The following is a 23,463-nucleotide window of genomic DNA, read 5'->3' as shown; positions in this document are numbered from 1 at the left end:
AGATGCTGGGTAGATCCATAAAATTTTGATTTTTTGGCTAATAGGTTGTTTGTAGAACTTTAATTTTACGTCACATCAATTTTTAAAATTTTTACTTATAGAGATGTATGAGCTTAAAAATGTGTTCAATAAACTCAAAATTAATCCAACACAAAATTTGACCTTCGAAGTTACCCATAAAACGTTTAAAAGAACCCATACAATTAATAAAGTAAACATAACGCAATAGTATTCGATTATATAACTCGATAGTGATCGATGCTAAAAACAAACATAAAATGGTGATTTCAAAGGTTTTTGGAGGAGTTTTAGGTATCCGTCGGTGAAGAGTTGGGAAAGAGAATTATTGGAGAATAGCTGGTGTTCCTATGATGCAAATCGGTCTATTTGTGTGGACGCAAAACCAGAGGACGGTGTGTGGATGCAAATGGTGAGTATAGGCATCGACAGGACAGTCTTCCACTCCCACCACCAATCCCTTCACCATCCCAATCTCTCTCTCTCTCTCTCACATCCCTATAAGCCATTCAAAACCCTCGATTCCCCTTTCCCATTCCTCACTTTCAGCAATGGCGGAATCCCTCTTCTCCACCCTCCCCGACGACATTCTTCTCAACATCTTCTTCAAGCTCGAAGACAATCCCTGTTACTGGGCTCGTCTGGCTTGTGTTTCCACCAGATTCTCCTCTACAATCCGTAATATCTGCTGGAAGAACAAGTGTAATCAAGCCATCCCTTCTCTTGTCGCCGATCTTGTCGTTGGCGACTCTGTTCCCCCCGGCGGCTGGGCCTCGCTTCTTAAGCTCGCCGTCTGTTGTCCAGGCTTGCACCATTCCGGCGTTCTTCTCGAGAATTCCGATTTCGGGCTCGAGCGGGAACTCGGTCCAGATGAAAAGTATCTGGAATTGAGCTCCTCGACTCATGACTCGAAACACGAATCGGAGTCCTCCACTGCTCAAATTGAGGTTAATTCTGATCTCTCTGCTTCTGCTTCTGCTTCTGATTGTGCTTGGTCGCTTTACGATGATCTGTATCTTGATACTGTATATAACGATTCTGAATCCCCGGATGTTCTCGACCCTCAAATCGGTGGTACGAAGGTCGAGAAGGGGGTTTTTGTGTCTGATGGGGAATTTTGTGCTTCCAAAAGGAGGAAGATCTGTAGGTCTATGGGGTCGCATTTGGCATCTGGGGTTTGGAATTTAAGCAGGGAACAAGGAAATAAGCTGCTTAGGAGTCAATTTAGAGGCGATTGTTTATACATTTGTGATTGGCCTGGCTGTGTTCATATTGAAGAGAAGCGGAATTACATGCTTTTTAGAGGCTTTTTCAAGAACTTCAAAGGTTCTCATGTATGGAGAACGATCAAAGATGGGAACAGGAACAAACTTGATCTGAAATGTGCGTTTTGCTCGTGCAATGAGACTTGGGATTTGCATTCTGGGTTCTGTTTGAGGCGGGTTTTTGGGTACCATGATGATGGTGAGCCAGTTGTTCGAGCTTATGTCTGTGAGAATGGGCATGTCTCTGGAGCTTGGACGGATCTGCCATTGTACCCCTAACATGATCAAGCTCACTTCTGGTTTGTTCTCATTCAAATCCATAAGAACTATAGAAATCAATGGAGGGAATATGTTGGGAGGGAGACCAGGGAGTTCTTATGTCTATAATTTACATCATTCTATCGCTCAACTTTGATTCTTCTTTTTTTTTTTTTTTTCCTGTTTTTATGAGATTGGATATGAGCTTCCATTGAAAGGATTGCTGTTGATTTCATCTCTCTGCTCTTAAATTTGAATTCTACATGTTTTTCGTTCCGTTTGCGAATATGACTACTAATTTTGGGTTACCCGGATCGAGATTTGTTTTGGTTTACGAGGTTTGAAGTTGATATCTCTTCTTTAACATTCGTGAGCGTATGGACTATCTTATAAGACAACTAATATACCTTCATTTTGTTTAGAGATAAATCTAAAGGACTCAGATTTTAGGTGTCCCATCAACTCGGGAAAGGGATGACGTTATCTTCTTCCGTCTCACAATTTCAATATCTTGTCGTATAAGTATAAATTCGATGAACGAAATTGTAACAACACCCAAACCTACTTATCGTGTTTGTTCTAGAGATTAGTCTTGTATCAAATGCGAATGTTTTTAACGTTAATTGACTACTATGCCCTTCATTTATAAAGGAAGCATAGGATAAAGAGAACAAAGATTTGGGGAAGATTCTGCCCTTGTGTATTTGAGTAGGGATCTTTGTTCGTCTATAGGATTCCCTCGAAAAACTCTTTGAGTTCCTAACGTGATGAACTTTATTGGCTAAATTTCTTGAGTGAAATCTACCCGTTTATAAAATGCAATAGAAATATACTCATTCATAAGTAAGTCCGGTCATGAGCGTTCGTTTAAATTTTATAATGTAACCATTTAGCTCCTGTGCTTTAAGAATTATAACAATTTAATTTCTTTACTGCGTAGGTAGATCGATAAATGAAGTATTATTTTAAATCTCAAATAATAAAACCCGACATTTAATTTTGATAATTTTTTTTCAAGGGTTAAATTATCAGAAATTTAAAAACCCATCAACTAAATTATTAGATATTAAAATTGAGGGAAGAAAATGTTCTTTTATTAAAATTTTGGGAAAAAAAAACAATGATTTAATTTTATTATTGTTTATGATTATTATATTTGGTTTGTTCAAATAACTTCAGGCGTTAAAACGGCGTCGTATTTGGGGTTATCAGCCCTAACAGTTGATCAATTGGAGCGAACTGGTTGCGCGCCTCCAACGGTTTGTTCAATGCCGCCATCGATTTCCACCTAAACCCTAAAACCCTTCTTCACCCCGCAATTTCTTATACTTGGATTCAGAAACTTGTTTTCAATTTTGCTCTGTTTCATCGCACAGAAATTAGACTAAAAAAATAATGGAATCCATTGACATGGACGTCGAGGAGCCCGTCAATGCCGATTCCAGTGTAGATTCAAGCTCCTTCAAGCGCTTCGGGCTCAAGAATGCCATTCAAACCAACTTCGGCGACGATTACGTCTTCCACATCGCTCCCAAGTAAGAAATTTCCAACTGGGTCTGTGTCGTTTCAACTTGTTTTTATTTTTGTCTCGGTAATCAAGGGTTTTGTTCTAACTTCTTTTTGAAGTGGGGATTGGACGTCAATGGCGGTGTCGTTATCTTCGAATGTTGTGAAGCTGTACTCGCCAGTGACTGGCCAGTACTATGGAGAGTGCAGAGGTCACATTGGAACAATCAATCAAATTTCCTTCGCAGTGCCATCAACCCCACATGTATTGCATTCTTGTTCTTCTGATGGAACTATCAGATCTTGGGACGTGCGGAATTTTCAGCAGGTTTGGTTTGTTTTGTCTAGTTTTTACTTTTTATTCATTGTTTGGTTTGGGAGTTTGGGTTATGCTCTTGTTTGCTCCAATTGCAGGTTTCATCCATTAGTGCTGGCCCTTCTCAAGAGATCTTCAGCTTTGCCTATGGAGGATCGAGTATGAATCTTCTTGCTGCAGGTTGTAAATCTCAGGTGGGTTTGATTTAGTAGTGACGTTAATTTCATTATAATTATGTCGTTTTTCTTCATATTTCTTGTTTTGCAGAGAGTGCTGGAAATCTTTTATGAATTCATTTAGGTTAAATTATAAGAATGGTGCCAGAACTTTTGAAGTTGTTCTCAGTTCCTAAATTTTTAAAAGTTGCTAATAGGATCATAAGCTTTGAATGTTATGCCTAATAAATCTCTTTTAACCTTTCATTTGTGTCTGTTTGATCATTGATCTACTAGTCAGTTTTTAAAGTTGAGGATTTCTTTAAGGATTTCTTAGACACAATTTAAGGTTCATGAACCTATTCCACGTAAAATTGAAGGCTTAAAGTTGTATTAACAAAATTCAAGGACCAAACTTGTAATTTAACCGTTCATTTAATATGAAAACTAAAAGTATGAGACGTTACAAACGACGAGTTTAGAGACATTAGTTTAAAGAACTCTTAAGAATAATTGAACTTATTTGGTTATGTTGCTCAGATACTCTTCTGGGATTGGAGGAACAGAAAGCAAGTCGCGTGCTTGGAGGACTCTCATGTGGAAGATGTCACTCAGGTTCTTCCTGATGCTTGAGCAATGTATCTTGTATCTAGTGATTATAATTTTGATTATACTTAGCAATTGCTTCAATTTTAAAAAGTAATCATGTACCTGTTCAACTTAAGATAATATGTGATTGCCATGGAAATTGTTTAGACATCGGTATTTTTGTCAGATTCGGGCTTTTGTGCAGATGGTTTTTCCTCAAAATTGAAAATTGTTTCCCGTCCTCATAAAAAGTAGGATGCATTTCTAACAATCACTAGCTTTTGAGAATCATATTCTTTCTAGGAAATAGTTTGATTGTTGAATTTGCATAGCAATGATGTGCAAAATCACTTTGCTTGTTAGCAATGATATTCAAGTTATCGACTACTGAAATAACGATCAATTCAAGTTATCGACTACTGAAATAACGATCAAGAGAAGGGTAGAGCTCTTAGAGGCTGCCATGATGGTGTGTCTAGCATTCCCTATTAGATTTAAGTGAATAGCAGTCTCAAATAAATAATAACTAGAGATGTAACGGATGCTTTCGATTTTCTTTAGAAAAACATGTTAGAATATAAAAACTTCTGTACAAAAGCTATAGTGGTTATAGAAAAGAATTGAGAACTGCATGTTCTGACAATTAGGGATTTGTTACTTCTGGGTTCTTATGATATAATATTTTACAATTAGATATAGTTACAAGAAATCGTGGTCATTCAACTTGGCTTAAATCCACCGCTCTTTTGTAGTACTCCGTTTCCTGGGGATCCTTTTTGTTTGGTTGAATTCTGTTGGTGGTAGTATAACTCATGTTATCCAATTTTGCTCTTGTTAACAGGTTCACTTTATCCCTGGCCATCAAGCCAAGCTTGCTTCTGCTTCCGTGGATGGTTTGGTTTGTATATTTGACACTAATGGGGACATCGATGATGACGAACATATGGATTCTGTACGTACCCACTATTATCTCAATGTTATTTGCATAGAATACTTTCCTGATTGAGCTGATTTGCTTGAATAAATGTCTACTACTTTGTTGGGGTGCACGCAAGTTGGTCCGAACACTCACGAATATAGAAAAAAAAAAGCCTATTATTTTAGGTGCACATTCTTTGCTTGCAAACCTAGAATGCTGTAGCATTATTGGAGTTCTTCATGGTGACTAATCCATTGGCCCATTTAATGACTCTATTTTAACGGGAAGAGTAAGCATGATTATATTTTATTGTTGTGAGATCCCACATCGGTTGGAAAGGGGAACGAAACATTCCTTATAAGGGTGTGGAAACCTCTCCCTAGTTGACGCGTTTTAAAACCTCGAGGGGAAACCTGGAAAGGAAAGTCCAAAGAGGACAATATCTACTAGCGGTGGGCTTGAGTTGTTACAATTGTACTTCCTTTATATAAATTTTAAGAATCGAATTTCAGTTTGACTAACCACTACTCTCCTACAAATCCTTGCAGTTCGGGTGACTGATTTGTTATTTTATTTTAACTTGAATTCTAAGTAAGAGATTTCTTAAGTGGGTTTTCAAGCTCAATTCTACAGATATTTTATTAGAGTGTTACCCTCGTGATCATGCAGGTGATAAACGTTGGAACTTCAGTTGGTAAGATCGGATTCTTTGGAGAGAACTATAGAAAGTTGTGGTGCTTGACTCACATTGAAACCTTGAGGTACCAATCTTCTTTTCTACACACCATCAGTGCAACTAAGTTAAATGAATTGTAGCTATTTCTTCCCTCCGTGAGGATTTGCAATTCTTTCTTGCTTGCAAAACTTTTAGGCCCTGTGATACTTGTGCGTTCTTGGTTGAATTTGCTTCTCATAGCTTTCATTTTCTTTCCCTTTCACAATTGAAAACTTTATCTTCTGAGTTGCTTTTCTAGTTATCTAATGGTGAAGTTTTATGCAAATGGGCTATGGTAGCTTATGGGACTGGACGGATGGGAGAAATGAGGCAGATATCACAGATGCCCGCACACTAGCTTCCAACAGTTGGACAATGGGTCATGTGAGTTTTTCTATCTCGTCTCTCTTTTTCATTTATCAATGAACTTATGTCACCGGCACTTGACGACGATAACGTGTGATGAACTTTTAGATTTATGTTTATATAGTCCTAGAACTTTAAAGAGTATCTAATAGGATCTTAAACTTATCGTTACCTTTCTAATGTCTTGAGATGATTACTTAGACCAGATTTTACTTGCTTTTTCAATTCAAAGATTTCGATTATTGCTAGTCGGAATTGCTCTTTCAATTTAAAGATTTCGATTATTGCTCGTCGGAGTGAATGGTTCATGCAGTTCTTGAAAGTTTCCATGCTTCCTTGTTTGGCAGGTTGATTATTTAGTTGATTGTCACTACTCGAGTGAAGGTGATAGATTATGGGTTCTAGGAGGTACCAACGATGGTACGGTAGGCTACTTCCCGGTCGACCATCATAAGGGGAAGACTGCGATTGAATCACCCGACGTTGTCCTTGAGGGTGGCCACATTGGCATCGTAAGAAGTGTCTTGCCCATGACAAACATATTGGGTGGATTTTCACGTAGCCAAGGTGTGTTTGGATGGACGGGCGGAGAAGATGGACGTTTATGTTGTTGGTCTTCAGACGATTCTTGCGAAACTAATCGATCTTGGATCTCGAGCACTCTAGTTATCAAGTCACCCGGTTCTCGACGGAAACATAGACACCATCCTTACTAAAGATAAGCATATGTTTTTCATGTCTTTGATCATGTAATCTTCCAATGTTTCTGGAGCTGTATTTATCATTTTGCCTCCCAACCCCTTGATTTTATCTTCTTTGATTTGCCTCTTTATGGAAGTGTTGTAAAAGATGGGTTAAAAATTCTCTGTTTAATCCTATGCTTTCCAGTTTTAAATTTCTTTCAATTATTTAATACATAAATAATATCTCAGTCTGTTAGTTGATGGATTGACATTTGGAAACACATAATTTAAATATAACTCCATCGGAAAAATATAAATTCGAAATTGAAAAATTTGGATAACGAAATTACAAAACATAATATAAGAAGATATGGTCTTCTTTGGATTTTCCTTTCTAGGCTTCCCCGTAAGGTTTTTAAAATACCTCTTTTAGGGAGAGGTTACCACACCTTTATAAGAGGTTACCACACTTTCCCGAAAGGTTTTTAAAATACCTCTTTTAGGGAGAGGTTACCACACCTTTATAAGAGGTTACCACACTTTATAAGGAATGTTTCATTCCTCTCCAACCGAAGTGAGATCTCACAATCCACCTCCTTCAGGGTCTAGCATCTTCGTTGGCACACCGCCTGGTGTCTGGTTCTGATACCATTTGTAACAGCCCAAGCCCACCGCCAGCAGATATTGTCCACTTTGGCCTGTTACGTATTGCCATCAACCTCACGATTTTAAAACGCGTCTGCTAGGGAGAGGTTTCCACACCCTTATAAAAAATGTTTCGTTCCCCTCTCCAACCGAGGTGGGATTGTTTTCCACACCATTTGTTTTGTTCCCCTCTCCAACCGAGGTGGGATCTCACAATCTAGAATTTTTTAGGTTTCGTCGTAAACTTAATTGGTTACTTCCAATTACGTAAATCAATAGTTCAAACCGTAACAGAACAATGATATCTTCAATTATAACCCGTAAAATTTTCTTAAAGGAGAGGCAAAGATCCTTATAGAAGAAGACCTCAAGAGCTGTTCCAAGGATAAAAAGGGACAACAAAATATTCAAGGATGTGCGAGGAAATTGTATAGATATAAGAGCAATTGTACAACAATATTGCTTCTTTTTGGTCTAAGTTACACAAATATTTTGATCATTTCTCTACTTTTGTTATCAATAAATTGGAAGAGATGCAGAAAATGCAGAAAAGTGCTTCTAAAAACTCCACCAGTTCATACCTTTTTCCGGCCAGAGAATTCTCGAGCTAAGTAGAAGAGTATCCCACGGAGTCACCAAAAATCATTGCAAGAACATTTCCCGTCCTTGAAATGATGATATCTCGTGGCATCACGAACAACAATCTCCCTTTTCACTATATCACTAGTGAATTTCAAAACATTATGACAATCTCCACAAATCCGAAGATTTTTCACGATTCGAATAACCGTCCCCGGAACAGCCTTGAGAAGTCCATAAGCCATAGCCAACCTCTCACTGTGCCAAAACAGCTGCTTCTCCTTCTCTTGTTGTACCATGTCATGCAAAACAAAGCTAGTGTTAGGAACATAGCCTCTTCTCCTCATTTCAGCATCTAAATCCTTCAGTAAATGAAAAATCTCATCCTTCATAGGATGATTAGTCTCCCCAGCATGAAATACTTGGCTCTCCTTTCCAAAGTCTATGCTACTATAACCTGGTTCCTTCCTTACTTCCATACAACTCATCAACCTTCTCACCTTTGAAACACTTTCCCACATTCCCGCTCCGGCGTAAACGTTCGACAAGAGTACGTAAGTCGAAGGATCTTCGGGTTTTAAATCCAAGACATGATCAGCAATTCGAACTCCCATTTCCATGTTATTATGTCGCTTGCATGCACTCAATAGAGAAGCCCAAGTAGGCTCATCTGGTTTAAATGGCATTTTGTTTAGTAGATTCTCTGCCTCTTCAAGGTGTCCTGAGCGACTCAGGAGATCTAATAAACATGTGTAGTGCTGGAGAGAAGGATTGATCTTATAATCAGCTGTCATAGACCTAAATAATTCACGGCCTTTGGTAACTAGACCAACATGACTGCAAGCATAAAGTAATCCTACGAAGGTCACTTCATTTGGCTTTATTCCACTCAAAACCATTTCATCATATAAACTCAATGCCTCCTCTGCTTTCCCATGTTGAGCAGTCCCAACTATGATTGAAGTCCAAGAAATCACATCTTTTCGTGGCATTTTGTAAAAGATATCTTTAGCTGCTAATATGTCACTACATTTAGCATACATATCCACAAGTGTATTGCTTATAAACAAACAAGATTCAAAACCAATAGCTATAACCAAGCCATGCATTTGCTTTCCAAGTTCCAGAAGAGCCAAATTTGCACAAGCTCCAACAACACTCGAAAAAACTAAAGGGTCTACAACATCAATTCCTTCTCTCCTCATCTCATTAAACAAAGAAAACGAGTAAATTCCATTCCCACTTTGAATCAACCCAGAAATCAAAGCAGTCCAAGAGAACAAGTTTCTCACAGGAACTCGCTGAAAAAGCTCAATAGCATCAGATTTCCTCCCAGATTTAGCATACCCAGAAATCATAGCAGTCCAAGAAACAGAATTCTTAAACAAGATTGAATCAAAAACAGCACGAGCATCATCGGGCATCCCACATTTAGCATACATATCAATCAAAGACGACTTAACAACCTCATCATCACAAAAGGAAGACAACATAAACCGAGCATGAACTTGCTTACCAAGCCGCAAATACCCCAAACTGGCGCAGGCACTGACAATGCAGGCGAAGACAAAGTGATCAGGCTGCAACCCATCACGCGTAAACATGATGCTAAGCATTGAAAGGGTACGTCGGGGAAGAATGGCTCGGTTATGGGCGGTGAGAATCGAGGCCCAGGAGACATGGTCTCTGTGGGGCATTTCGTCGAACAGTTGGAGGGCTTGAGGAATGAGGCCGCATTTGCCGTATACATCTAGAAGGGTGTTGGGGAGAGGGCCAGCTTTGTCGAAGCCGGCTTTGATGATCTGAGAATGGAGCTTCCCGGCGGCTGCTGTGGATTGGCGTCTGGCGCAGAGTTGGAGTTCGTGAAGAAAATGAAAAATATTCATTCATCACCGTTGTAGCTCTCAAGTTTGACCCTTAACCGCAACTTTTCTTCTCAAAACAAATACAAAGCGAAAGGAATGATTTTTATTTTTATTTTTATTTATTTTTTATTTTGTATTTAGAAGCCTATAAATTTTATAAAAATAATAAATAAGAACATAAAATAAAATTTTAATTACTAGATACAAAATTAAAAATTTAACGATTAATTATATATTTTTAAATTTTTTAATCTATTTAACTTCTTCCTGTCATCAACTATGAGCATAGTTCAACTGAAAAAATTATTTGTCTTAAAATTATTTAAAAAAATTATATTTATTCTACATAAAATTTTATATATTTTCACGAGTGAAATTAGATTATAAGGACAAACATAAAAGACTGGTATAAATCAATGATCAAATATGGCAAAAAAAAAAAAAAAATCCGAAAATTCATACTATACTAAATTCCTCGTTGCTAACTTAAACATCAGAATTTACGTGACAAACACGGGTTCTCTTGTTTTTGCAAGCTATGCTTTTCCTCTCTCCAACAAATTTTACTATTTCTGTGTTACCTGATCTGAATTTTGGCAGCAACAGTCTACATATTTTCTCTCGAACACTCGAAACATTCACGGGACTCAACAAACCACATGAGTAATCCTTGGCATGTCAAAAAATGTGACAATAATATCATATTATTCTACTCTCTGTCTATCTATCACATCTAGTATAGCTCATAACATACTACTAGCCTATCATCTAGGTTAGTGTCATCACTGCATAAATCTCGTTCGAGACATTCTAACAAGTCAAAGTTGAATTCATGCAAAAATAATTGATGGGTGTTCGACATATTTTGAACCTTAAGAGGGGCCATGGCCCCTCCAAAATTTCGAGTTTAAATAATTCCCGGCCCCTCCCTACCGCAACTACATTGGTATCCAACACCTTGTTGTTTGTGCAAGTAACCTTCCATCGTGTCACGACTTAGACACCTCTTTTTACATACGATCAATCATACAACGTAACACCTATCACGATGAACTCATCTCATGCCGTGTATTACAAAAAGTCTATCAAATGAATAATCTCGTTAAATTTACTGTTTGACCTAAACATGTTATCTGTTCGGAAATGAACAGGGACAGTCACGACCACATATGTTTAGATGAGGGTCTAAGCAAAGGATGCCTTACAAAACAATATCTCAATGGAATAAAACAAATCCAAAGGAATGGACCATTTTAAAAACGTTATCTCCAAAAATGCAACAACCAAAAGAAACAACAAAACAATTTCACCGAATAAGACAAAAATCCCAACAGAAATCTCATCATCTTCCCATCCTCCATTCTCAGCCCTACGATCTTGTCGCCTTGTCACCTTATTATACTTTCTATTTCAATATTATTTTCTACTATTTTTTTTATTATTTTAAATTAATTTTGTATTGGCATGAGTAAAATAATATTAATTTTAAAATAAAATGACAAGTTACAAATTATTTAAATTTAATAAAATACCTTATATATATTATTTTTGTTTTTTTTATATTTTAAATTCATTAAATATGGATGTATTAGTATAATACAATATTGATTTAAACAAAAACATGAAAATAATTTTATTTTTCTACGTTAAATTAATAAAAATATTATAAATTTTGTATTTTATCTAAAAAAAATATTCTTAAGTTTTTAAAATTTTTAATAACACTTAAAAAAAATTTAAAAGAGATAGTTTCACTGTCATTACTTTATTTAAAAAATAAATTTAAAAGTTTAATAAACACTCTTAACTTTTTTTAAAAATTAATTTATTTTTTAGTTCTCTTTTCCCACTCTATATAAAATTAATGAAATATTTATACGAGGATTAAAAATTTTCAATTTTTTTAAATTTAATATATATATATATTAAAGTAAAAATGAAAATAATTCAACTATAACCTCTTGGTCGAGGGTTCGAATCTCCAATCTCAAATATTTGGAAGGAATTAAAGTATTTAAAAGAAATTAAAAAAAAAATAAAAAAAACAGAAAAATCTTCTTCGTCGACTCCAAGCCCTCTGTTGAAGCGCTGAGAGAGAGAGAGAGAGAGAGAGAGAGAGAGAGAGAGAGAGAGAGAGAGAGAGAGAGAGTTCTTCCCGTCATAATAAAACCTTATCTTTCTCCATTGTTCTATCTCTCTTTCGGAGCCTTCTTCAACTCTCAGCCGCTCCCCACAATTTCCTGTCAACGCGCAGGACCTTGTGGATAAAATTTCCGTTTTCATTCCTTCATTATCCAGTTTTGATTTTCCGATACACTCAGTTCTTGTAGATGGAGTCGAAGGAGTTCGCTCAAGAAGCGTCGCTGCAGAACGAAGCCTCCTCAGGTTCTTCTTCGACTTCTCCGTCGTCTTTTACGTCTTCTTCCGTTGATTCACATGTCGATAAACCCTCCGACAAGATGGAGGTTAGTGAAATTAAAACTAGTGTAGGTGGCGATGGGAGAGGTAGTGATGGTGGTGGCTCGGAGAATGAAGGTTTTTTGAGTGAGGAGGAGGATTTTGAATCTGCCTTTGATAGACCGATTGTGGGGTATTCTGTGGAAGAAACCCTCGGGAAATCCGTCCAAGCGGGTGATAATGGTAGTTCTTTTGTGAGTTATTCGGCTCCGGTAAGTGTTAGGCCAATTGCGAAGGTTTCTGTCGATTCTGACGTTGAGGAGGAGGAGGAAATGGATGATATGGTGGATGGAGAAGATGATTTTGTTGACAGTAAGAAGGTCGAGGAGGTTGATTTTCCTGTGGAAATGGAGGAGAGTCTTGAATCCGGTGGAAACAGTTTGGGTGATGCTGCTAGTCAAGTGCAAGAAAGAACAGTTGAGTTGTCGGGGAACTCAAAAGAGGGTAATGTGTCTGAAAGTTTAGTAGCTGAGCATGTTGGCTCTGTGGCTGAGGAAGCTGTTAGTGGCGGTAAGCAGGTGGCGGAGGGGGATGAATTGAATGGTGTGACAGTCAAACAGCCGCAAATTGAAGAAAGTCTGACGGCTGAGAAGCAGGCAAATAAAGGGATTGAAGCGAATGAGAAGGTGGTTGATGAAGATGTTGAACAATTAAAAGAACAGGAAACTGGTTCTTCTTCTGAAGACAAAGCTGATTTGCGTGACCGAGCAAGCTCGGAGGTTTTAGAATTAGCCGATGGAAAACGAGAAGCAGAAACGGAAAACAGAAGTGTTGTGGCTGAGGAGCAGGCAGATGGGGCGGTTGAATTGAATGACAAGGTGGCTGCTGAAGATGGAGAGCAGTTAAAACATTCGGAAACTAGTTCTCGTTCGGAGGTTGAAGCTGTTGTGGACGAAGGAAGTGTTGTAGCTGAGAAGCAAGCAGATGGGGAGATTAAATTGAATGACAAGATGGATGCTGAAGATGTAGAACAGCTAACCAAATCGGATACTGTTTCTGATGTCGACAACAAGGGTGACCAGGATGATCAAGCAAACGCCAAGGTTTCGGAACAAGCGGATGAATTTACTGGTGCAGTTGGAGATGACAAAACCTTGGATGAAAGTCCACTGGTATCAAGAACAGATGCTGTTGGTAAACTGGAGAAGATAAAGGATGTGGAAAACAGAGAGACTGTAGATTTGTTACTTGGAGCTGCTAAATTGGATAATGGGGTGGAGGAGTCTGTTGACAAGAATTCTGTGGTTTCAACCTCTGAGATTGACAATAAGGTGCCGGAATTCGGTGTTGCAGTTGCTACCGAAGAAGCAGCGTCTCGTGGAGACAGAGCAATTTCTGTTGCTGATATTGCCAAACAAGAAAATCGTGTGGCTACAGATGTCGAAGATCATCGGCCTGATGGAATTGTGGCTTCGACAGTTAACGAAGAACGAGAAACTGAGAATCTCGTTGATTCTTCAGCTGAGGCAGGGAAGGAAAAACCGTCTCAGGAGGCAAGTTCTTTGGTTAATGCTTCTGTGGAAGACAGCGGAATTTCTGATGCTCCCAAGATACTCGAACCAGCTTTGAATGAAGCGAATGGGGAGAAGCGTCGTTTAGACGAAGAGGGTGTTATTGAGGGTTCTGTTACAGATGGAGAGATTGAAGGTGAGATCTTTGGTAGTTCTGAAGCTGCTAGAGAATTCTTGCAGGAATTGGAAAGAGCCTCAGGAGGTGGTTCCCATTCTGGTGCAGAGAGTTCTATTGATCATTCACAGAGAATAGATGGTCAGATTGTCACAGACTCGGATGAAGCCGACACGGATGATGAAGATGATGGAAGGGAGTTATTCGATTCAGCTGCTTTGGCAGCGCTTCTGAAAGCAGCTAGAGATGCTGGGTCAAATGGTGGCCCTATCACCGTGACATCTCAGGATGGCTCCCAGCTTTTCTCCGTCGAACGTCCTGCAGGTCTCGGCTCCTCACTTACAACTGGAAAAAACGCTTCCCGCCCAAGCCGTCCTCTCTCGTTTGCCCCATCAAATCCTAGAGTGGTGGATGATTCTGAAAATAAATTGAGCGACGAGGAGAAAAACAAATTGCAGAAGTTACAGCAGACAAGGGTGAACTTTTTAAGGCTTGTTCAGAGACTAGGTGTTTCTCCGGACGATTCACTAGTAGCACAGGTTCTATATCGTTTCGGGCTCGTTGCTGGTAGGTCTACTGGTCAGCAATTTAGCTTCGATAATGCAAAGAACACTGCTATTCAGCTTGAAGCAGAAGAAAAGCAAGATTTAAACTTCTCATTGAACATACTTGTGCTTGGAAAATCAGGTGTAGGAAAGAGTGCTACTATAAATTCAATTTTCGGGGAAGATAAATCTTCAATCGACGCGTTTACGCCTGGTACAACTACAGTGAAAGAAATTAATGGGACGGTAGAAGGTGTTAAAATCAGGATTTTTGATACACCTGGTCTTAGATCATCTTCATCTGAACGTATAATCAACAACAGAATTTTATCCTCAATTAAGAATGTAATGAAGAAAAACCCTCCTGATATTGTTCTTTATGTGGACCGGTTGGATAACCAAACCCGAGATCTTAATGATCTGCTATTATTAAGATCGGTATCTAGCTACCTCGGTTCTTCCATCTGGAAAAATGCTATCATTACTCTAACTCATGCTGCCTCTGCTCCACCAGATGGTCCATCTGGTACCCCTTTGGGTTATGAGGTGTTTGTAGCTCAACGCTCTCATGTTCTTCAGCAAACAGTTGCTCAGGCTGTTGGTGATCTGCGTATGCTGAATCCATCTTTAATGAACCCAGTTTCGCTTGTTGAAAACCATCCCTCTTGTAGAAAGAATAGAGATGGCCAGAAGGTGCTTCCAAATGGTCAAAGTTGGAGGTCCCAGTTATTACTATTATGTTTCTCTATTAAAATCCTGGCTGAAGTGGGAAATCTTTCAAAAGCTCCAGAGACATTTGACCACAGGAAGCTTTTCGGTCTCCGTGCTCGCTCACCTCCTCTTCCATATTTATTGTCCAGTTTGTTGCAATCCCGCGCACACCCGAAGCTTTCATCAGATCAAACTGGTGAGAATGGTGATTCCGATATCGATTTGGCTGACTTGTCTGATTCTGATCAAGAAGAGGAGGAAGATGAGTACGATCAGCTCCCTCCGTTCAAGCCGCTCAGAAAATCGCAGCTTGCTAAGCTTAGCAAAGAGCAAAGGAAGGCATATTTTGAGGAATATGATTATAGGGTGAAGCTGCTCCAGAAAAAGCAATGGAAAGAGGAATTAAAGAGGATGAGAGACATCAAGAAGAAGGGTCAACCTACTGTAGATGATTATGGCTACATGGGGGACGATGATCAGGAAAATGGCAGTCCAGCTGCTGTGCAGGTTCCTCTACCTGACATGGCCCTTCCTCCTTCATTTGATGGTGATAATCCGGCTTACAGATTTCGATTCTTGGAGCCAACGTCTCAGTTCCTGGCGAGGCCAGTTTTGGACACCCATGGTTGGGACCATGACTGTGGGTATGATGGTGTGAATCTTGAACACAGTATGGCCATTGTTAATCGGTTCCCTGCTGCTGTTGCTGTTCAAATTACCAAGGACAAAAAGGAATTCAATATCCACTTAGATTCCTCGGTCTCTGCTAAGCATGGAGAAAATGGTTCAACTATGGCAGGTTTTGACATTCAAAACATTGGTAGACAACTTGCATACATCCTCAGAGGAGAGACGAAATTCAAAATTTTCAGAAGGAACAAAACAGCTGCTGGAATATCAGTGACATTCTTAGGAGAGAACGTGTGTCCGGGATTCAAAGTTGAGGATCAGATTACACTCGGAAAGCGCGTTGTATTGGTTGGTAGCACTGGCACCGTTCGATCTCAGGGCGATTCTGCATTCGGGGCTAATCTGGAAATGCGACTCAGAGAGGCCGACTTCCCAATCGGACAAGATCAATCATCACTTGGTCTATCTCTTGTAAAATGGAGAGGAGACATGGCTCTGGGGGCGAACTTTCAGTCACAGTTTTCAGTTGGACGAAGTTACAAAATGGCCGTTCGTGCAGGAATCAACAACAAACTAAGTGGACAGATCTCTGTTAGAACAAGCAGTTCTGACCAACTTCAGATTGCTCTTCTAGCTATCCTTCCAGTTGCCAGGGCTATCTACAACAAGCTACATCCTGGAGTTGCTGAAAATTACTCAACCTATTAGGTTATGTTTCATCTATCTCTTTTTGTTAATTCTGTCGGCATTGAACCGTAGGTTATAAATTGAGCACTGTCTGTTTTATTATTTTTCCTGAATAAGGCAGATTCTATTGATCTATAGATTCGAATCTTCGCTTTCATGTTGTTCTTTTCGATTTCGTATGATCTAAAACTGAGGATATAGCTAGAAAATGTATTGTCCAATCCTTTAAATGCAGGTTCATACTCCTTTGAGATATCTTTGTAGGTGTCCTTTTTGACTGTGAAATGTTGGGGGAATTTAGGATGTTTTAGATGTTCTGGAATATTGAAAACTGAAAAACCTTATACTAGGCCAACCTTTTGTCTCTTGAAGTTCAGACGAAGCTTGCACGGTCGCATGCTTCGCCTTCTTGCTGTTCTTCGTGAATGTATTCATTTTTGTTTTGAGTTTTGTTTTTTTTTAGGATTGATATTACTGATGAGTCATAGCTTATGTGAGATCCCACGTTGGTTGAGGAGGAAAACGAAACATTCTCTATAAAGGGGGTGTAAACCTCTCTCTAGCAAACATGTTTTAAAAATCTTGAGGGAAAGCCAAAAAAGAAAAGCCCAAAGAGGACAATATCTGCGGGTGGTGGGCTTAGGTTGTTAGCTTCACCCATGTCAAGCCAGCTCTTTTAGACAACTAAGTTTCTAACATCTCAAACCCTTACTACCGTGTAAGAGTGAAATTGAAAACATTGGACAACCCTACCAAAACTGACTAAAGTGATGTTGGTCGGCCGGAGGAGGCTTGTCGTTGGAAGTTATATAATCCTCCCTTGACCGATGCTCGGTTGGAGGAGGATTGTCGTCGGAAGGTATATAATCCTCCCTCCGACTGATGCTCCCGTTATTCCCTCCCGGCCTTTTCCCTCCCATTTTCATTCTCTCTAACCTTCAACCACTTCTATTTAAATTCCTCTCCCATTTTATATGCAAGAAGACCTATTGACTCCCTGTGAGATCCCACATCGGTTGGGGAGGAGAACTAAACATTCTTTATAAAGGTGTGGAAACCTCTCCCTAGCAGACGTGTTTTAAAAACCTTGAGGGGAAGCCTGAAAGAGGACAATATTTGCTAGCAGTTGGCTTGGGCCGTTACACTCCCTCTTGCTTGCATGTGAAGACGCACACCCATTTTCATTTCCCTTCTCTCTAGTGAAACACTCTCCTCACTTTCTCACTCATGGTAACTTCCTCTAGGGGAGGATGAGTACTCCTCCATTTACTACTTCTTAGGGCATGATCATTCTAGATATGATATGGGTTCAATTACATTGAAAAAATATTCATGAAGGCAAAATCCTAGTATGAACAAAGAGAGTAGGCATTGATAGATCAGTTAATTGGTTGGTGAAAAAAATCAGTTCTTTTAAATGTATCATGAACCTACGGTTGGTTTAAGGGTCGGTCTAACCTTAACTCCAAATGATCCCTGCAGACTTTACCCCCACCACCAACGTCGGGAAGTATTCAACTGTAATAGCCCAAACCTACCGCTAGTAGATAATGTTTTCTTTGGGCTTTTTCTCTTTCGGGCTTCCCCTCAAAGTTTTTAAAATGCGTCTACTCGTGAGAGGTTTCCATACCTTTATAAAAATTGTCTCGTTCCTCTCTTCAACCAGTGTGAGATCTCACAATCCACCCCCTTGGAGGCCAGCATCTTCGTTGGCACTCGTTCCCCTCTCTAATCGATATGAGATCTCACCATGTAGGTAGAGAAATGGTTTGCGTTTGTGTTTGGAATCGTACGAATTAAAATGTTCATGGTTCTGATATTGAATTAATTGTGTTTGTTCGTCTTGCAGGAATGGAAGAACAATAGGAGTAGGAGTACTTCATGAGCTGCTTTTTTTTTTTTAAGTTTTCTACAATGAGGCCTCTTATTCTCACTCACATTTTTATCCCATCAATCTATTCTCTTCATCTTAATTTTAATCTTAGATTGAATGATGATTAGCAGGAAATTAGTGTGCTAATTAAATTAGCTCATGAAGATTTATATGCTCACGTTATCTTTATATCAAATACAAATAGATTTTGATTCAATTGTACAATACTTTTAAGTCAATTTTTTAGATTTTAGAAGTGTTTTCAACGTAAATAGCGATAGTTTTGAAGTATACAAGTGGCTAATAACCCTAGTAAAAATTTGTTCGTGGTTGTAGCACATCTATTAGTTTATTTGCGTATATCATATTTAAGAGTATACACAAGTCTTGAAAATCTAACTCGACTAACCAAAGCCGACAAACAGGTTGGTGTCAATTTTGCAAATTGCATAACTAAGATGTTGGTCGATTTTGTTATTGTTGCTAAAATGCTAGCGAAAAATTTGTTCGTAGTTGTAGCAATCTATTAGTTTGTTTGGATATAGCATGGCTAGGAGTGTAGACAAAGTCGATATATAGTTGGTGAGGTTGATGGGTATCAATTTTGCAAATTGCATTGATTTTGCTACCGGGTTAAAATGGTAATTAGTATTTTATTCAATAATAATTTTTTTTTTGAATCAAATTAAATTTAAATTAAATTATGCTAATAAATTAAAAATTATAAAATTATTACGTATAATTCAAATAATAGATATTAAATTGAAACTTTTATACGGCGAAATTTCACCCCCAAAAAAAAAGAAAATTGCTCAAAGAAATTATAATTTAACTAAAAAAGGAATGTGCTGGATGAAAGGTTGCGACGACCGGAGGGAAATGGGGGAAGAGCTGGATGATGAGCGGGAAATCCTGAAGCAAGTTTTTGGCGATTCTTCTGAAGATGAAGACTGTGAAGATCAAACTGTAATAGGAGATTCAGCATATGAAGGGGGCCACATTCGTAGATGGGAGCAAGCCAAGGAAATCAGAGGTTTATGGCTGTGCAGAAGCTTCCTGTCTCCCCAACAAGAATCATCGCTACTCGCTGCAATCCGAAACGGTTCGTTGTCTCGGAATCTATCTGTTACTTTCCTGCAATTTCTTATCTCAAGTTGNTTTTTTTTTTTTTTTTTTTTTTTTTTTTTTTTTTTTTTTTTTTTTTTTTTTTTTTTTTTTTTTTTTTTTTGTTTAATTTATAAATCTTTGAGAAGAGTTTTTTTTACCCTTCTTTTTGAGATTGTAGATATTTGAACAAGTTTGTGAATGTTTAAGAAACTATTTCTGTGGTAATCTCACATGATTAGAGACTATTTCTGTATTGTTGTTCTTTCAGAAGGGTGGTTCATGGAAGCCTCTCAAAATCAGGTAACTTCAGTTTTAATCTTGATAATTTTATTGGTGATCTATTATATTGATTTTATTTCTAGAAATGAACTCTTCTAGGAGAACTTCATAATGCTGCGCCGTTGCTGGATTTTGTTCTTGAAATGTAGACTTAATAATATCCTTATCTACTGTTACATTATCTGTTCAGGCCATGAGGTTTGGAAACCTTCCAACATGGGCTGCTGAACTTTCAGATTCCATTCATGAGGCAGTGCTTTCAAGTAACCACATGACAGATCCTTTGATTGTAGACCGCCATAATGGAGTTAAGATTGATTGTCCTCTTCCTTCAGATATTTTGTGGAGAGAACCACTCTTTGATCAAATGATAGCTAACATGTATCAACCAGGTGAGGTGCGAAGATGCCCATTTCCATTCTATTGATTAGACATTTGTTAACCACGATTGGTTGGCTTAGCAGTTCATAAGAGCCATGTTATAAAGAGTTTAGAAGGAATGAGTTCAAGCCATAGTAGTTATCGATTTAGGATTTAATATTTTCCTGACAATCAAATGTAGTCAGGTGATTGTTTCATGAAAATAGTCGAGGTACGTGCAAGCTGACTCAAATACTCACAAGTATCATAAAAGGAGAGAGAAAAGAAGATTAGACATCTGTTTGAAGTGAACCGTAGGACCATAGCTTCAAGGGCTTTAAGAGGCTGTTTGGATGTCTTTTTTTTTTTTTATGTAGAACCATATAACTTGGTTGGTAGGATAATTTTTAAAACACCCCTTGTTTTAGTAGAATGCAATTTTCAGAGTCAGTTTGTTTGCAAAACAGTTTCTGCAAACAGAATTTAGAGAATAACATTTTAGCCGCCTAGATTGTGATGTTCGGTCTGTCAAGATGACGGGTGTATACTTAACAACTGAAAGAAACAGTTACTTGTAGTAGTAAGTAGCGAGAGGAGAAGAGGAGAGGGAGAGGACACCTTATTTTATTTATTTATTTATATAGTATCTTGATTAAGTCATTTCATATCTCTTTTATGAATTCTGTTTTTACTAGTTCACTTATATGATTTGTCCAAATTCTGCACACTTCAACCTCTGTCATGATAGAGTAGATTTCCAGATGTTTTGTTAATCTGATGAAAATGGTTTGTGAATGGCATGGTTAAAACATCTTAGGGTATGATATTCAAGAAAAGTTATATCTGACATTGCTATCTTCATTCACTGTATTTATTTCATTCACTGACATTGTTACAACTCCATTCTAATATTTTTCATAAAGGGGATCTGTGCACATGTTGACCTCATGCGCTTTGAAGATGGAATTGCCATTGTCTCACTCGAGTCACCGTGTGTGATGCATTTTACTCGAGTTGATGAAACTTCCTGTGATCCTACTAGCAAGGGAGAAGTCGATGTATCGATGTCAAAAGTGCCCATATACCTAAACCCAGGATCGGTTGTTTTATTGTGGGGTGAAGCNCCTTTTCCCTCCCATTTTCATTCTCTCTAACCTTCAACCACTTCTATTTAAATTCCTCTCCCATTTTATATGCAAGAAGACCTATTGACTCCCTGTGAGATCCCACATCGGTTGGGGAGGAGAACTAAACATTCTTTATAAAGGTGTGGAAACCTCTCCCTAGCAGACGTGTTTTAAAAACCTTGAGGGGAAGCCTGAAAGAGGACAATATTTGCTAGCAGTTGGCTTGGGCCGTTACACTCCCTCTTGCTTGCATGTGAAGACGCACACCCATTTTCATTTCCCTTCTCTCTAGTGAAACACTCTCCTCACTTTCTCACTCATGGTAACTTCCTCTAGGGGAGGATGAGTACTCCTCCATTTACTACTTCTTAGGGCATGATCATTCTAGATATGATATGGGTTCAATTACATTGAAAAAATATTCATGAAGGCAAAATCCTAGTATGAACAAAGAGAGTAGGCATTGATAGATCAGTTAATTGGTTGGTGAAAAAAATCAGTTCTTTTAAATGTATCATGAACCTACGGTTGGTTTAAGGGTCGGTCTAACCTTAACTCCAAATGATCCCTGCAGACTTTACCCCCACCACCAACGTCGGGAAGTATTCAACTGTAATAGCCCAAACCTACCGCTAGTAGATAATGTTTTCTTTGGGCTTTTTCTCTTTCGGGCTTCCCCTCAAAGTTTTTAAAATGCGTCTACTCGTGAGAGGTTTCCATACCTTTATAAAAATTGTCTCGTTCCTCTCTTCAACCAGTGTGAGATCTCACAATCCACCCCCTTGGAGGCCAGCATCTTCGTTGGCACTCGTTCCCCTCTCTAATCGATATGAGATCTCACCATGTAGGTAGAGAAATGGTTTGCGTTTGTGTTTGGAATCGTACGAATTAAAATGTTCATGGTTCTGATATTGAATTAATTGTGTTTGTTCGTCTTGCAGGAATGGAAGAACAATAGGAGTAGGAGTACTTCATGAGCTGCTTTTTTTTTTTTAAGTTTTCTACAATGAGGCCTCTTATTCTCACTCACATTTTTATCCCATCAATCTATTCTCTTCATCTTAATTTTAATCTTAGATTGAATGATGATTAGCAGGAAATTAGTGTGCTAATTAAATTAGCTCATGAAGATTTATATGCTCACGTTATCTTTATATCAAATACAAATAGATTTTGATTCAATTGTACAATACTTTTAAGTCAATTTTTTAGATTTTAGAAGTGTTTTCAACGTAAATAGCGATAGTTTTGAAGTATACAAGTGGCTAATAACCCTAGTAAAAATTTGTTCGTGGTTGTAGCACATCTATTAGTTTATTTGCGTATATCATATTTAAGAGTATACACAAGTCTTGAAAATCTAACTCGACTAACCAAAGCCGACAAACAGGTTGGTGTCAATTTTGCAAATTGCATAACTAAGATGTTGGTCGATTTTGTTATTGTTGCTAAAATGCTAGCGAAAAATTTGTTCGTAGTTGTAGCAATCTATTAGTTTGTTTGGATATAGCATGGCTAGGAGTGTAGACAAAGTCGATATATAGTTGGTGAGGTTGATGGGTATCAATTTTGCAAATTGCATTGATTTTGCTACCGGGTTAAAATGGTAATTAGTATTTTATTCAATAATAATTTTTTTTTTGAATCAAATTAAATTTAAATTAAATTATGCTAATAAATTAAAAATTATAAAATTATTACGTATAATTCAAATAATAGATATTAAATTGAAACTTTTATACGGCGAAATTTCACCCCCAAAAAAAAAGAAAATTGCTCAAAGAAATTATAATTTAACTAAAAAAGGAATGTGCTGGATGAAAGGTTGCGACGACCGGAGGGAAATGGGGGAAGAGCTGGATGATGAGCGGGAAATCCTGAAGCAAGTTTTTGGCGATTCTTCTGAAGATGAAGACTGTGAAGATCAAACTGTAATAGGAGATTCAGCATATGAAGGGGGCCACATTCGTAGATGGGAGCAAGCCAAGGAAATCAGAGGTTTATGGCTGTGCAGAAGCTTCCTGTCTCCCCAACAAGAATCATCGCTACTCGCTGCAATCCGAAACGGTTCGTTGTCTCGGAATCTATCTGTTACTTTCCTGCAATTTCTTATCTCAAGTTGCTTTGAAAGAGAATATCGAAGAAAATTGAATTTCTCTATGTTTTGATCATTCTTCTTCTTC

The 23,463-nt window shown here is 38.2% G+C and overlaps 6 protein-coding genes across 6 annotated transcripts in view; 5 read left to right on the top strand and 1 right to left on the bottom strand.

Moving 5' to 3' along the window:
• The first annotated feature begins 243 nt into the window (after positions 1–243).
• On the top strand, positions 244–1,855 carry LOC111789423 (phytochrome A-associated F-box protein-like). The gene has a single exon (XM_023670192.1). It carries the CDS (start codon positions 570–572, stop codon positions 1,560–1,562), a length of 993 nt encoding a protein of 330 aa, XP_023525960.1. The 5' UTR covers positions 244–569; the 3' UTR covers positions 1,563–1,855.
• Positions 1,856–2,760: 905 nt separating this feature from the next.
• On the top strand, positions 2,761–7,006 carry LOC111785966 (WD repeat-containing protein 89 homolog). Its single transcript, XM_023666326.1, has 8 exons — positions 2,761–3,076; positions 3,168–3,375; positions 3,462–3,557; positions 4,059–4,133; positions 4,948–5,058; positions 5,695–5,786; positions 6,040–6,124; positions 6,454–7,006. The coding sequence occupies exons 1-8, from the start codon at positions 2,937–2,939 to the stop codon at positions 6,820–6,822; spliced, it is 1,176 nt and encodes a 391-aa protein (XP_023522094.1). The 5' UTR covers positions 2,761–2,936; the 3' UTR covers positions 6,823–7,006.
• An 851-nt stretch (positions 7,007–7,857) lies between these two features.
• On the bottom strand, positions 7,858–9,953 carry LOC111787670 (pentatricopeptide repeat-containing protein At4g14050, mitochondrial). Its single transcript, XM_023667687.1, has one exon. The coding sequence runs from the start codon at positions 9,897–9,899 to the stop codon at positions 8,067–8,069; it is 1,833 nt and encodes a 610-aa protein (XP_023523455.1). The 5' UTR covers positions 9,900–9,953; the 3' UTR covers positions 7,858–8,066.
• A 2,041-nt stretch (positions 9,954–11,994) lies between these two features.
• LOC111789265 (translocase of chloroplast 159, chloroplastic-like) lies at positions 11,995–18,542 on the top strand. The gene is made up of 2 exons (XM_023669983.1): positions 11,995–16,555; positions 18,384–18,542. The coding sequence occupies exon 1, from the start codon at positions 12,209–12,211 to the stop codon at positions 16,553–16,555; it is 4,347 nt and encodes a 1,448-aa protein (XP_023525751.1). The 5' UTR covers positions 11,995–12,208; the 3' UTR covers positions 18,384–18,542.
• Positions 18,543–19,205: 663 nt separating this feature from the next.
• LOC111788655 lies at positions 19,206–21,276 on the top strand (the record flags this gene model as incomplete). The annotated part of the gene is given in 4 exon segments (XM_023669082.1): positions 19,206–19,509; positions 19,783–19,814; positions 19,984–20,190; positions 21,077–21,276. Coding segments are annotated over 4 exon segments (698 nt in total), but the record flags the coding sequence as incomplete, so codon positions are not given.
• Positions 21,277–23,124: 1,848 nt separating this feature from the next.
• The window catches only part of LOC111788493, a 1,994-nt gene continuing 1,655 nt past the window's right edge, over positions 23,125–23,463 (top strand). Inside the window, exon 1 of the mRNA XM_023668830.1 lies at positions 23,125–23,370. Within this exon, the coding sequence (XP_023524598.1) occupies positions 23,125–23,370 (246 nt within the window). The remainder of the gene's footprint in view (positions 23,371–23,463) is intronic.

The sequence above is a fragment of the Cucurbita pepo genome, chromosome LG02, assembly GCF_002806865.2.
Source record: "Cucurbita pepo subsp. pepo cultivar mu-cu-16 chromosome LG02, ASM280686v2, whole genome shotgun sequence".
Classification (NCBI taxonomy): Eukaryota; Viridiplantae; Streptophyta; class Magnoliopsida; order Cucurbitales; family Cucurbitaceae; genus Cucurbita; species Cucurbita pepo.
The sequence above is the reverse complement of the archived record's forward strand: the minus strand, read 5'-3'. Positions and strand labels throughout refer to the sequence as shown.

Bases quoted from the DNA above. Each gene is read 5' to 3' on its own strand.
- LOC111789423 (XM_023670192.1), top strand. From the start codon at position 570: ATGGCGGAATCCCTCTTCTCCACCCTCCCCGACGACATTCTTCTCAAC.
- LOC111785966 (XM_023666326.1), top strand. From the start codon at position 2,937: ATGGAATCCATTGACATGGACGTCGAGGAGCCCGTCAATGCCGATTCC. The intron at 3,376-3,461 runs GTTTGGTTTGTT...CTCCAATTGCAG, and splicing joins ACGTGCGGAATTTTCAGCAG to GTTTCATCCATTAGTGCTGG. The intron at 4,134-4,947 runs GTTCTTCCTGAT...TCTTGTTAACAG, and splicing joins ATGTGGAAGATGTCACTCAG to GTTCACTTTATCCCTGGCCA.
- LOC111787670 (XM_023667687.1), bottom strand. From the start codon at position 9,899: ATGAATATTTTTCATTTTCTTCACGAACTCCAACTCTGCGCCAGACGC.
- LOC111789265 (XM_023669983.1), top strand. From the start codon at position 12,209: ATGGAGTCGAAGGAGTTCGCTCAAGAAGCGTCGCTGCAGAACGAAGCC.